The 13,014-nt window shown below is 50.3% G+C and overlaps 1 protein-coding gene across 1 annotated transcript; it reads right to left on the bottom strand.

The window, feature by feature from the left end:
• Positions 1-8,342: 8,342 nt before the first annotated feature.
• POU3F4 (POU class 3 homeobox 4) lies at positions 8,343-10,368 on the bottom strand. Its single transcript, XM_065689815.1, has one exon. It carries the CDS (start codon positions 10,290-10,292, stop codon positions 9,180-9,182), a length of 1,113 nt encoding a protein of 370 aa, XP_065545887.1. The 5' UTR covers positions 10,293-10,368; the 3' UTR covers positions 8,343-9,179.
• Between the last annotated feature and the right edge of the window lie 2,646 nt (positions 10,369-13,014).

Raw genomic sequence — 13,014 nt, 5'->3', positions numbered from 1 at the left:
ATGTTTATGGGCATTCGTTAATGTACTGTAGCCATCTTACAACACGCAGTGAAATTAAAAGGCGATATATTTAGAACAGATGAAAAAAACCCAAACCACCGTGTTCGGTGTTTAATCAACCTATAAAACCCACTGTTCTGTATAAAAGCAAAGCAGATAGATAGCTTATGGTGGTTTGAGCAGGCATGAAGGAACTTGCTGGGAACAGGAGTGGTGTCCCCAGCAGCATGGCTCTGTGCCAGTAGTCTCCAAAAGAGTTTTATTTTTCAGTTTAGCTTAAAAACTCTGAGAACTGATGTAGATGTTCAGTCTCTCTTTAGGTTTTCCAATATCCACTAAAGCATCCACTGGCGGTCAGTGTTGGAGATGGGAGGCTGGGTAGGATGGGTGGCTGGCACCTTCTAGTTGGGCTATCTGTTGCTCTGTCATGTTAAGTGTGTTTTATGTGCATGGCATCATGTCTTCCTTTTTGACTATTTCAAAGGAGCAAATTAATACTGTTCTGGTTTTGTACTCTCACTGCAAACGTTGCCTTCGGAATGAATTTGTGCTTTGCCATTTTCTGGTCTCGTTACAGTGTTTGTTATGAGAATGAGATATCATAATTTTAATGCCCAGTATAGCCTGTGAAAGACCATAAACATTTAATAGACTCATAAACATAGACTTTAACCTTTTCAATATTCTGTAGCTGGATTGGCCCCCACTGCACTGCATCCCCACAGGTTACTGCTGCGAACACGAGGGATGGCCGCGGTGAGTGAATCAAACAGCAGAAATCCAGAAAAGGTCAAAGCAGTGCAGTTTACTATTATCTTCTTTAGAATATATGAGGCGTTACAATTCTGATACTGCATTTTTGTGGCTTAGATTGGGGCAAGAGGGAGAAATGGTATGACATAAATCTCTTCTGAAGACAGTCATTGTAATGTGGATGGAAACAAGCACCCACTGAACTCATCCCTTTTAACTCTCCTACAGCCATGCTGGGTGTTTGCCCTTCTCTTGCCACATCTCCTGCTTGTCCTACCTTCAGTACACACAATAGGTAGCAGCAACTCAGAATACGGTGTTTTCAGGAGTTTAGGAAGCCTCAAGACTTTTCTGCTGAAATAATTGTTCCGTATTCTTTCATTGGATGTGCTTTGTTTTATATATAATGGCAAGAAGTATTTTGTAGTCCAGGATGAACAATGTTGTAGAGCAGGAAATGTTTACATGTTTGATACTTCAGATGTGGGGTAGCTGGAGATCATCTGAAATTGCCATGCAGCATGTAAATGGGCATAAAGCTCTGCAGACTTCAGTTTTTAATCTGGATTTAGAGTGAACGTACTGTAACAGGTACTCTCTTTTACTGAATTGGGTTTGAACGGCTCCACACCCTATTTTTGTCCAAGAAATGGTGTTTGGAAAGATTCAGTAGTGTCTGTTCCTAGGAAGGAAAAAGCGCCTGCACAGAGGGTTGAGAGCCAGCACTGAATGTCAAATGTGCAGATTGCTGTACCTCGAATGACCAGCACCATGGAGTCAGACTCAGGAGAGCACAGATTGCAGGGAGGGGAGCCCGGGACCTGACCCCACAGTGTGTTGCACTCATCTCCACTCAGTCTTGGGATGGCAGGAGCAGAACAGAGGCCACAGTTTTCCCAGGTCCAGCTGAGACAGGCCCAGGTGATGCTTAGTCACAAAGGGTCTCCACCATGGGGAACTGCAGGCTCAAAAAGCAGTTTGCTCATATACCTTCCTGACAAAGCTTTGAACTCCAGCTTTGTACTTGAAATCTAATCCTGTTATATCTGTCTTACTACGTAACTGCATGGCTTTTCTGGGAAAACCATTGCCAGTCACATTACCGTGTATTCATTTCTGTATAGATCTTGTTACAAAGGCAGATTTTCTTAGGCTGTGCTACAGCTTTACTGTGCTATGAACACACAATAGTAAAAGCTATACTATAACTTTTCCATCACAAAGTTATAATGGCTGTATAATTTTGGGGCTGTGTTGCATCTTCTCTCTGCTGCGGTTATGAGACCTTTTGGCTGAGCAGGGCAGGATTTCATGTTTGTAAGGTGCTGCACGTCTCCTGCGCTCTTGTTGGCTTTATCTTACGTCACCTACGGAGAGATTGGTTTGCTCTATCAAAAAACAGGTTTGTACAGAAGGATTTGACTCTGCAAAAGTTTAATGTGGACGGAATTCCCACTACTAAACTGTTTCCTTCATGAAGAATCTATATGAAAGGTTATAAAGTTTTAAATCAATAGTCTAAACATATGCAGAGCTATAATCTTCCTGTGGGTTTAGTAATCCCCCATGACATTCACAGGACAGTTTCTGCAAACTCAAAATTCCAGCACTGAATTAGCATTTCTTAGGTCCACAAGATCCATTATGTGCATACAACGTGTGTGAAGCTAGGAGCAGCAAAGTATCACAAACTCACGTTTGACAGCGTTTCCATTGATGCATTAGCAGCTCCCCTTTCAGGATGCAGGGGCAGGGCGGGAAGGCTGTGGCTAATTTTCCCTGTCTCCAAGTGTTTTCTGGCAGGACTTGGATTTTTCTCCTTTCCTCCTGCTCCAGCACAGAGCCTTGGGAAGCCCCCCAGCTTTTGCCCAGTAACTGCACAGAGTCTGTGCTGCAGAGTCGGACCCCCAGCACCTGCTGGGCGCCTTTCAAGCTGCTTTAACTGGATCACAACTTCCTAACTGTAGATAGATGTAACAGAGACTAATCCCATAATCTAGACAGAAGTACAAGCTCTGGATGGGGAGCAGCTCGTGTTACCTCCATTTGCACTCCAGCCGACATGGCAGGAGAAGTTCAGTCGTTGCATTCCCCTCCCTGAGCCGTTCCCTGGTAAGTTAGATCTGCGGGCTGATTTTCTGTTATGTTATTTTTCCTTCCCAAAGCCCAAAGATAAATATGCAAAACAAAACGTCATGCTTCGGCCAAAAAGGAAAACAACTTCAGCTCAGAAATGGTGTTTCTACGTTGGGTAAATATTATTTGTACTCAAGGCGCAGAACTCGAGGACTGGCATCATTTAAAATAATAAAATCCAGCGGCAGAATAATGGAGCCACATTTCCAGGTTTATATTGGTACGAGGGGTGAGAAGGGGGCTGCTGCCCAACCCCTCACAGTCCCTGCTTGAAATACCCACATTTTAGACCACACTTTTGCTGCAGCTGACTCCTTGGTGTGGTTTCAGCGCTGCTCTATGCCAGCAGAGCATTGATCAGGAGCTGCTGCAGAGCCAGGACCCGGCGATCGATAGCACTGCAAAAACAGAGCCGGCAGAGATGATATTTGCCATTAGCTTTTTAACTTCTTGTTGACAGGCTTTTAGCAATGACAGCTCTTCCTCGCTCTCCTCTTTCTATCCCTGTCCAAGATTTAATGCTGTTTTGCCATTTTAATTAGGGATGTGGTTCTGCAAATATTTACAAGCTGGCGTAGCAGGCTGTGAATCAGCAAGCCACAGATCCACGTGCAAATCCTTCACAAGCGTGTGTAAACCGTGGCACCACTCCCATCACCACCTTTAAATCCTGTTGCTTGCCCTCTTTTCCCAAATCTTAAAACCTCAACTGAAAGTCCATCTGGGCAAGATTTCACTTACAGCATTAGAAGTCTGGCTTTCTTTTGATGATATTAAACCAAAAGTTATTTAGTTGGGCCCCTTCTGTATCTTACAGTGCTAACAGAAATAGATGCTTATTGCTTTAATAAAGATCTTGATTTGGAAATTATTTACCATTTAGACTTTGTATGCCCTAATTGCTTTTGATTCTTCATAATATATATAATGGAAAGCAGCTGAAATACTGGGGCTTAAAAATGGGCTCTTGCACATTTGAAGTAAATTTTATCCTGCAATCAGTTGTAAAGATCTTAACTGCAGCTATCACATATCCTAAATATGTAATTGCTGTGGAGCCTTTCCAGTCTATTGGTTACAGGACACTAGAAAAAAGGGAAAGTGAGTACAAATGTAGGCCCTGATCTCTGCAAGTATTTTGAGGAATACTCACAGGGACTGGTCACCTGCCTAAAGTATTGGATATACGTTTTTTATAGGATGGAGCCTTGGAATTAGACTATGCAAAGACACATGAATAATGTCATTTGCAAGAAGCAGCTCACTGAATTACATGGAAGCTGTTCTAGTGATTGAAGTGATGAATTGTAGCTGGATTTTCGAGTCAGACCCTTGGCCAAAGGGCATCCCCACAGCCCTGCATGCTCCCTGGCTCCTGGGGGGAAGGACTTACATTTTAAATGGACCTCCACGAGTGGATCTACCCTAAAAATCAGTGGTACGTGGATGCAGGAATAATAGGGAAAGGTGCTTTGGTCTGCTCTTCCTGAACCTATGAAACTGCTGCTTAAAAACAAAGAAAAAAAGTCCAAAATACTTATTTTTGAGGGATTTGGAGCACATCTTGGTCAAGTGCAGTCTAGATATGGATTGAATTGTCCATATTCTGAATGTTTGATAAAGAGCACTATAAAGTGAAATAGCGTCTTTGCTTACTTGTAGTAATTTTTGCTTTCAAGTGAAGCCCCTCCTGTGGTCCTGCTTGTCTTTAGAGGGGAGGGGAGCACAGCTTGAGAACATCTGAAATTAGAACTTGAAGGGAAGCCTCAGGTTTTCTTCTTTCCATATAACTTAAAAAGCAAAGATCCAGCCTCAAAAATTGTTTAAGATGTTTAACACTCCATTAAAATCACAAAAGTGGTGTAATTCATTGCTCCCAAAGAGTTACTTGCTTTCAACCCTTCTTTAAAGGATTGTGTGAGGTATTTCCATACTACATTATTACCTCCCATTAGGGTGAACGGCTGCTACATCCACACCACAAATTCTTCATACTGGGAGACGTGCATGTGCGAAGGCTGCAAAGGCAAAGCTGCTTGGGTCCTTGAGGAGAGCAGAGGGAGAAGCTGCTGAAAGCCCTGAGGTTTGCAAGAGGCTGCTGAGATCAATGCTTGATCGTGGGCAGCTTACATAAAGCCTGGGTATGCTCGTTCTGGATTTATTTTATTACGACGAAGACCAAATTTGGAGTCTCTCGCTCTTATGATCATATCCCGTGCTTCTTTCCACCCCCTCTTGTTCCTTTTTTTTTAGATAATTTCCTAAATTCAGAAGATAACCTGATCTGTGACTGTGAAGCTGAAGTTTCTCTTCCTGCCCTTGGTTTGATTGGACTTCTGGACTCTGAGCATTCCCAGGCACCCCGCTCTGCCTGGATGAACTCAGCACCCTGAGGCCTCCCCCCGCACGCCATGCACGATGGGCAGCAAAGAAGACAACAGTGATCTGTACTTAACATTAGGTGGCACAAAAGAGTTTCCTTTTGCTCACAGTAATACTGGAATACATGGGCAATAACAAACAGATTTTCTTTTCTTTAAACGAAATTTCCTTCCCTATTTTTTTCCAGCTTTCGTGTATTCTTTGAAGTACTTCTGTTCATAAACTCGCTTGATTTCATCTCTCATTGCATCTCTTTTGTCCCTTAACATAATTTGTTTTAAAATCACGCATAACCCAGCCCCTGCTGTAGTTGTATTTACAGAACAGCCAAAGGGCTTTAAAACAGGCTCATTTCAGTGAAATACCTTTTGTCCTTCCTCCAGACCAGTGCTGCCTTTAAGGGCTTCACCTCTCCGCACCCTGCGTGTTCAGAGCCAGCGTGACCACGTAGGGCATGTTTTACTGTGAAGCTTCTCCTCTGTGTCCTCGGCTGGGGCTGTTTACAAAGCACGGCCATTTACTCCTGGTTTGGTACCCACGCTACTTGCTGCACATTTATTTTGTTTCTGCAGTTGACTTGAGAAAGGGGATTTGGGGGGGGGGGGGGTCCCTTCTTCTCCTGCTGTCATCCGTTCTGAGGCAGTTGCAGGTTGGTGTCCCGCTGCAGAGGCAGCCAGGCTTCACTGCCCAGCACAGGGGCATCAGCAGGCCGCTCACCCCAAGACCACAGTGTCTGCGCTGTGCTGCAGCTTGCAAAGATTTACAAGAAATAAATCAGTTTTATGGTTAAGAAACAAAGCGTTGCCCACTGTGTACATCCCAATGCCTCTCACTAACAGGTACCGGGCTATAGCGGTTGTAGCCGTGTGGGAAAGTGCCTGTCCACTCATCCTCCTGCTGCTGGCTTATGGAGACAAGAGACCTCTGCTCTTGGGTCGCTTCTCCGGACTCCAAAAGGTAATTCCTGCCTCCCGTACACTGTTGGCAGAAGGGCTGGTTATTGTTTTCCCCAAGGTTCGGCTTCAGAACGGGAAAAAGGAAAAAATAGCATCCCCTTTGGCTGATGCTGGCCTGAAGTTTGCTGTTTTCCTGCCTCTCCCCAGCAGCCCCCTCCTCCCCGAGCCCTGCCCGGCTGCCGGGACTGGAGCTTCCCCGCTTCACCCCATTAGATGTGATTAACTGTTATTGTTCCTCCCGAACACTCCACGTCCCGCCCGGGGGGGGGGAGCGGGAGGCAGCCCCGGGGGATGTTGTGTAGGGGGGGTCGGGAGCAGGACCCGCGGCCCCTCTGCTGCTGGGAGAGGGGAGGAAGGACGGAACAAAAGAAACTTCCTTCGCGCCCCGATTCCTGCTGCTCGGGTTGGGGGGGACGGGGACACCCCCCGCCGCTTCCCCATCGGCCGCTGGAACTGCGGAAGGCACCAACCGGGCGGCGGCGGCGGCTGCGCGGGCGCGTAGTACGGCGGTGCGCTGGGGCGAGGCGGGGCGGCAGCGCTGCTATACCTTCTCTATATATTTATATATACACACAAATATTGACATATGCAGTATATATATACGCCACCCCCAGAAACTCCGCAGCGCCCCTTTCCCACCCCAACTGCGCATTTTCCGCGGGGCCGCGCAGGTGTAACGCGGCCGCACGGCTCGGCCGGGCCCGGGGGCACCGGCCCGGGCAGCCCCCGCTGCGCGCACCCAGCGCACAAGCCACGCAGCGGAGCTGGTCAATATAATTATTTTTTTCCCTTTTTTTTTTTTTTTTGTAAAAATGTTTATTTAAACCTTTTTTTCATTTTTTTTCCTTTTACAACAATAAAATATTGCGTCAATATAAACCCCTTGACTAAAACCTCTCGACAATCAAACGTTACAGTGACTCGTGTGTTTCGTTATTATTTTTTTCGACACCCATTCAGGCTTTTTCTTTTCTCTTTCTGAAACGTCTTTTTTTTTTTCTTTTTTTTTTTTTCTTTTTTAACATAATGCGGAATTTATTGAAAATAAATAATTGTTGGCAACTGCAATAGGCAATTTTGGATAAAATAGTTGAAAAAAGCAACCTTTAATGAAAATAGCGTTTATTATACATCAGTTACTAAATGAATAAACTAAATGATCTTTCTTTAAATTAATAACTTCCAAAAAACGTTTAATATACAAAACTGTACAGTTATAAAGTTGGCAGAAATAGGCAGGTCCTCAGTGTCGAGTTTTTTTTTTTTTTTTGTCCTCTTTGTTTTTAATTTTTTCCTTTTTTTTTTATTTTTAATTTTTTAAAGTTTTTTAATTTTTTTTAGCGCTTACTGAAAAATACTTGAAAAATATAAATGTTGAAAGGAAAAAATCTGAGCGCCGGGGAAGGATTGGGGCTGTGCGGGGAGCCGCCGAGCGGGAGGCGGATGAAGAGCGGGGCCGCACCGGGCCCCTCGGGGTCTTGCGGAGACCCGGGGGGTGCCCGGCCCGGTCCATGCCCGGCGGCCCCGAGCCAGCCTGGCCGTAGGGAGGCTGCGGGAGCAGTGGGTTATCGTGGCCGTGCGCTCCCGCACACTCACCCGCTCAGCAATTCCCCTTTGCGAGTGGGTTTGTGGGCGCTGCGCACCCGGCCCTGTGTGCAACACAACTCGTTGGGGTGGGGGGGAGGCGGCTCGAGGTCAGCACCTCCCCTTGCCCCAAAACTGCGGTGGTTGTAGCATTTTAGTGACTTTGTTTTGTTTTTTCCTCCCTGTTCGTGGTTGCGGTGTTTTGTTTTTGTTTTTCTTAATAAAAGCTTTTCAACAAATCCAGCATCTCCCTGTGACGCGGAAATAAGCTCAGCGTGAACCAAATGCGGGTGTTTGCTGTCCCTCTCCCCTCCAAAAAGGAATCATGAGACATCCCCCCCCCCCCCCCACATTCCTCTTCACTATCGAAACAAAATACAGAGAAACCGATTTCCGAAGCCAAAGCGCAGGAGTATAAAGGTGTTTTACTACAGACCTCTCAGTCTGGCGCTGATTAAAAAGCCCAACTCATCTTCGGAAAGAAAGCGACTGGCAAATGCCACGGGTTTGTTTGCGGTGCTTAATTTCGGATAAATCTCTTTTAAATAATTACTTTTGTTATTTTTCTTTTCCTTGGGAGAAGAGGGGAGAGGTCAGGATTGGAACCCGGCAGGTCTACGGTGTTGGGAAGCTCTTGAAAAAGGAAGAGAAAAGCTGCAACAAATAAGCCCGTTTTTCAGAACAGCGCGGGCGACAGTGGGGTGCGTGGGTCTCCGCGGGCGCGGAGGGGAACCCCGTTCCTCGGGGGTGGGGGGGGGGGGGTGGTGGGGAGGGGGAAGGGCTGCAGCCGCCCTGCCCCGTCCCCACTGGGTGACATTGCCGGTGCGTGGGGAAGGGAGAAACGTTTTGCCTGCTCAATTCGATACAAATTAGGTCACAAATATTGTGTACAGTTTGTAGTAAAACACCTCAGACATTTAAAAACGCTATATAAGTCTTTAAAAATGCAAAACTAGTCTATTGTAAAACAGATTCACCTGAAATACAGCTGATATAACCAAGGCGCTGGAAGGTTATTCATAGGCACACATCTGTCTTTCCTTTTCTGTCGGTTTTCTTATTTTTTTTTTCCTTTTTCCCGTGAGTTCTTTTTTTTTTTTCTTTTTTCTTTTTTTTTTTTTCCCGTTTTGTGTGTATTTTGTTTTTGTTTCTTTTTCCCCTTCGTCTTAGTAGTGACCGAAACCAAACCTTGTCTGCGAGTAAACACCGTGCACTGATCAGCGGAAAAGGTCGGAGAGAGAAAAAATATTGCCCAGGCTGCGGGCGGGGAGCCCCCGCTCCGCGTCTCCTGCCTCTCGGAAACCATAAGTTAAAGCCCCGGCGGAAAATCCGCGCTGCCCGCAGTCCTGCCTGCCCGGACAGCCCCGGTCAGAGGTCGTGGCAGGCCGTGTCCGTTTTCACGCCGTGGGAATAGACGTCGTGCTGCGGCTGCTCGCCCGGCGGGGTCATCCGCTTCTCCTTCTGCCGCCGGTTGCAGAACCAGACCCGCACCACCTCTTTCTCCAGCTGCAGGCTGTCTGCCAGCGAGGAGATCTCCTGGGCGGCCGGCTTGGGGCACTTGAGAAAGTGCGTCTCCAGCACGCCCTTGACACTCACCTCGATGGAGGTGCGCTTCTTCCTCTTCCTCCCCTGCGCCGCGATCTTGTCGATGCTGGTGGGGCTGCCGGTGGAGGAGTCGGCCTCCTCCAGCCACTTGTTCAGCAGCGGCTTCAGCTTGCACATGTTCTTGAAGCTGAGCTGCAGGGCCTCGAAGCGGCAGATGGTGGTCTGCGAGAAGACGTTCCCGTAGAGGGTCCCCAGGGCCAGCCCCACGTCGGCCTGGGTGAAGCCCAGCTTGATGCGCCGCTGCTTGAACTGTTTGGCGAACTGCTCCAGCTCATCCGAGGTCGGCGTCTCCTCGTCCGAGTGGTCCTGGCAGTGGTGCCCGCCCAGCTCTCCGTGCTCCCCGCCGCCCTCGCCCCGCAGCCCCGGGTGCAAGCCCTGCGCGGCGGCGGGCGGCGGGGTCAGCCCGCCGTGCTCCAGCATGCCTCCCACCGCGAAGCCCGCCTGCGAGTACACGTTGAGGGGCTGCCCGGCGGCGGCGGCGGCGGCGGCGGCTGCGGGGGGGGCCAGCGAGGCGCTGTGGGCCGGGCTGGCGCCCCAGGCGCTGGGGTGGTTGGCGTGGGGCGAGTGGTGGGAGACGTGGGGCGAGCGGTGGTGGATGATGGCGCCCAGCTGCAGGTCCTCGCGGCCCGGCTTCACGTCGGGCTGCTCCAGCGGGCCGCCGGCCAGCGCCGAGGGCCAGGGCCCGCTGTCGCTGAGGCTGGTCACCCAGTGGTGCCCCAGCGGGTGCCCATTGCCCGGGACGCCCTGCAGGTACTCGCTCTGCAGCAGCTTCTGCGGGTTGCGGAAGGGGCTCCCCTGCTGCATGCCCGCGCCGTCCGCATGGGCGAGCGAGCCGGAGCCGAGCAGGCTGTAGGGGTTGGAGGCGGCTGTGGCCATGGCCGCCGCGCAGCCCCCACGAGTTATACTGTGGCGGCGCCGCCGCTTCAGCCTTTGACATCCACCGGCACGGCGGCCCGGGCAGCGGCCGACCGCCGACTGGCAGCAGCGCCGCCCAATGGGGCCGCGCCGCCGGCGGGGCCTCGTCGCACGGGCCAATGGGAGGGGCGGGGAGGCCGGCCGCGGCGGCGGAGGGGCGGGGCGAGGGAGCCCGGGGGCCGCGCGGGCCCGAGGCAGGAAGTGAATCACTCCGCCGGCACCGGGGGCCGGGCGTGAGGCGGCCCCCGCCGCTTAACTCCTTCCGCGCCGCGCTCCGCTCCGCTCCGCGCCGGGCGGGGAAGGGAGGGGAGGACGCGGGGCACGGCTTAAATGGGGAGCGATTAGCGCAGGGGGAGCGCGCGGCAGAGGTTAAACGGCGGCGCCCCGGCGGCAGCCCCGCGGGACCACCCCTGCGCGGCCGGTGCCGGCCTCAGCCGCGCCTCCGGGACTCTCGCTGCTCCCCCCCCCCCACCCCCGTCGGTCCGGGCGGGCTCCGCAGTCCGGTGCGCGTGGCGCATCCCCCGCCTGCCCCGGGCTGTGCGCTCCGAGGTGCTGTCGGAGAGGCAAGAAGTAGGTGGAAAAAAACCCCCACACTAAAGATAATAAAAACAGCCCCAAAAGGCTCTTTCTGGTAAACCCCGGTGGTGCCTCTCCTCAAAGTTTGCAACACGGAACGCACGGGCGCGGTGCGCGGCCGCTGCGCGCCTGGAGTGCGGTCCGCAGGGGTGGGGGAAAAAATACATTAAAAAAAACCCCAAACAAACCGAAATAAAGTGGAAAATAAAGGGGGGAAAAGCGCGTGCGGTCCCCAGGCCCCACCGGGGGGGATGAGGGGTGGGTAGGTGGGGGGAGCTCTGTGCCCCCCGGCTCGCCCTGGCCCGGCGGGCAGAACCCCGGCGCCGTTCCGCACTCGCGGAATCCCGCCGGGGCAGCAGCGGGACCCTCCGCGGCGGTGGGGCGAGGCAGAGCCCTGGCACCCCCGGCCCGCTCCCGAGCTAAAAAATGACCTTTCCCTGCATAATTTTGGAGGTAACCTAGCTGCGTAATTATATTTGCACTTACAGAAGACTGCATCAGAGTTCCCTTATTGGTTTGAAATTCCATTAAATATATTGCAAGAGCTCCTAGGTTAAGCTTGATTTAAATTTGCATACATTTTCATATATTTAGCAGAAATAAAAGAAGGCTTGCAGCTACCAGAAAGTCATTAAGGCATTAGTTTCTCTGAGAAGACAGATCTGAAGAAAATTCAAGAAAATGAGAAAATAGATATAAATAAGGTGAGCGCTCCTCTGATTCCTTTATAGCCGGGTAGCGTCGCTTTCCTCATTATAATAATAATAATCGCAATAATTTCTCGCCGGGGATCGGGCAGGGCGCAGTGTGCGAGAGGGGGCAAAGGCAGGGCTGGCCCTCGAAGAGCAGGGGGTGCGTGGCTGGAGGCAGATCGCGATATACAGGGGAGCCGCGGGTCCCCGGCGGGGCCACCGCTGCGCTGCGCACCCGCGGCCGCTCCGCGCCTGCCGCAGCCCCGGGGGCAACTTGGAAAATAAATGAAAGAATAAAGTTTGCCGGGAGAGGGGAAGCGAAGAGGAGCGGGAGGAGGGGGGATTGGGGGCGGGAGGTGGAAAATGTCCCCGGGAGAGCTCCGCGGCGAGGGCTGGGAGAGGAGCGGCGTAGCCAGCACCGCGCCCGCGGAAGGCGGGAGGGCACAGAAAGAGTTATATCAGCAGCCTTCTTTCTTTTTTTTCTTCCCCTTTCTTTCCATTCTCTACACACACACACACACCCCCCCCCGCCCTCCGCCTTTACAAGCTTCTCGAAATAAATGTCACCGGAGCGGGCGGGAGAGAAAAAAAAAAAATATAAAAATAAAAAATCCGCACTGTATAAAAATGTAACTAAATTATTTAAAATTAATTTGCACTTTAACTTCCGAAACAATTTTTCAAATCCCATTGCCCGTGAAAATAGATGTTCGGATCCGCCGTTTAATTAAGACGGAGTCTCTTAGCAGGGAAATAAAACCCCGAACGTCCCATTTTAATATTAGTTGCGAATGTGACTAAGGCAGAGCCTGGCTCCGCGGCACTCCGCTCCTGACAGCGGAGCCTCTCATCCCGCCTGTAGGAGAGTATGGTGTATTTTATAGTGTTTTTATCTGCATATAGTTAAATCTTCTTGCTGTTCTAAGTAATCTGCTGGAGAGGGTTTCTTTAGCTCTTTCCTGTCAGTCTAACTTCCCAAGTGTAACAGATGCCGCTCTCAAGCGGTCCTTTCTGCTGCTTTTCTTTATTCAGCCTCGCATATTTCTCCCCATGATCTGGGTTTCCATAGAGAGAGGAATAAAAGGGGGACCATGGCCACAAATCCCCTGCCCCATGCAGAATAAAAGAGCCTTATTCAATAGACGACCCCGTCTGGACATGGGAGAAAAATAAGTACATGCAAAGCTACTGTTGCAAGAATTTGTAACTTATTTTTCATAGACTGAAATCCATTAAAGTTTTTTTTTTTTTAAGGAAAAAAAAAAAAAAAAAAAGAAAAGTTTCTGGGTTTGGACCGGGCGCTCCATCCCTCTGCCCCCGGGAACCTCCGCACCGGCGGGACCCGCATTTCCGCGACAAGTAACTCCCTTTAATATCTATTTTTTTTTTCTGCTAAATCTTTGGCATGGAAAAGA

Source organism: Lathamus discolor, chromosome 9, assembly GCF_037157495.1.
Source record: "Lathamus discolor isolate bLatDis1 chromosome 9, bLatDis1.hap1, whole genome shotgun sequence".
NCBI lineage: Eukaryota > Metazoa > Chordata > Aves > Psittaciformes > Psittacidae > Lathamus > Lathamus discolor.
Note: the sequence above shows the minus strand (reverse complement) of the source record. Positions and strands in the feature narration are given on the sequence as shown.

Bases quoted from the DNA above. Each gene is read 5' to 3' on its own strand.
- POU3F4 (XM_065689815.1), bottom strand. From the start codon at position 10,292: ATGGCCACAGCCGCCTCCAACCCCTACAGCCTGCTCGGCTCCGGCTCG.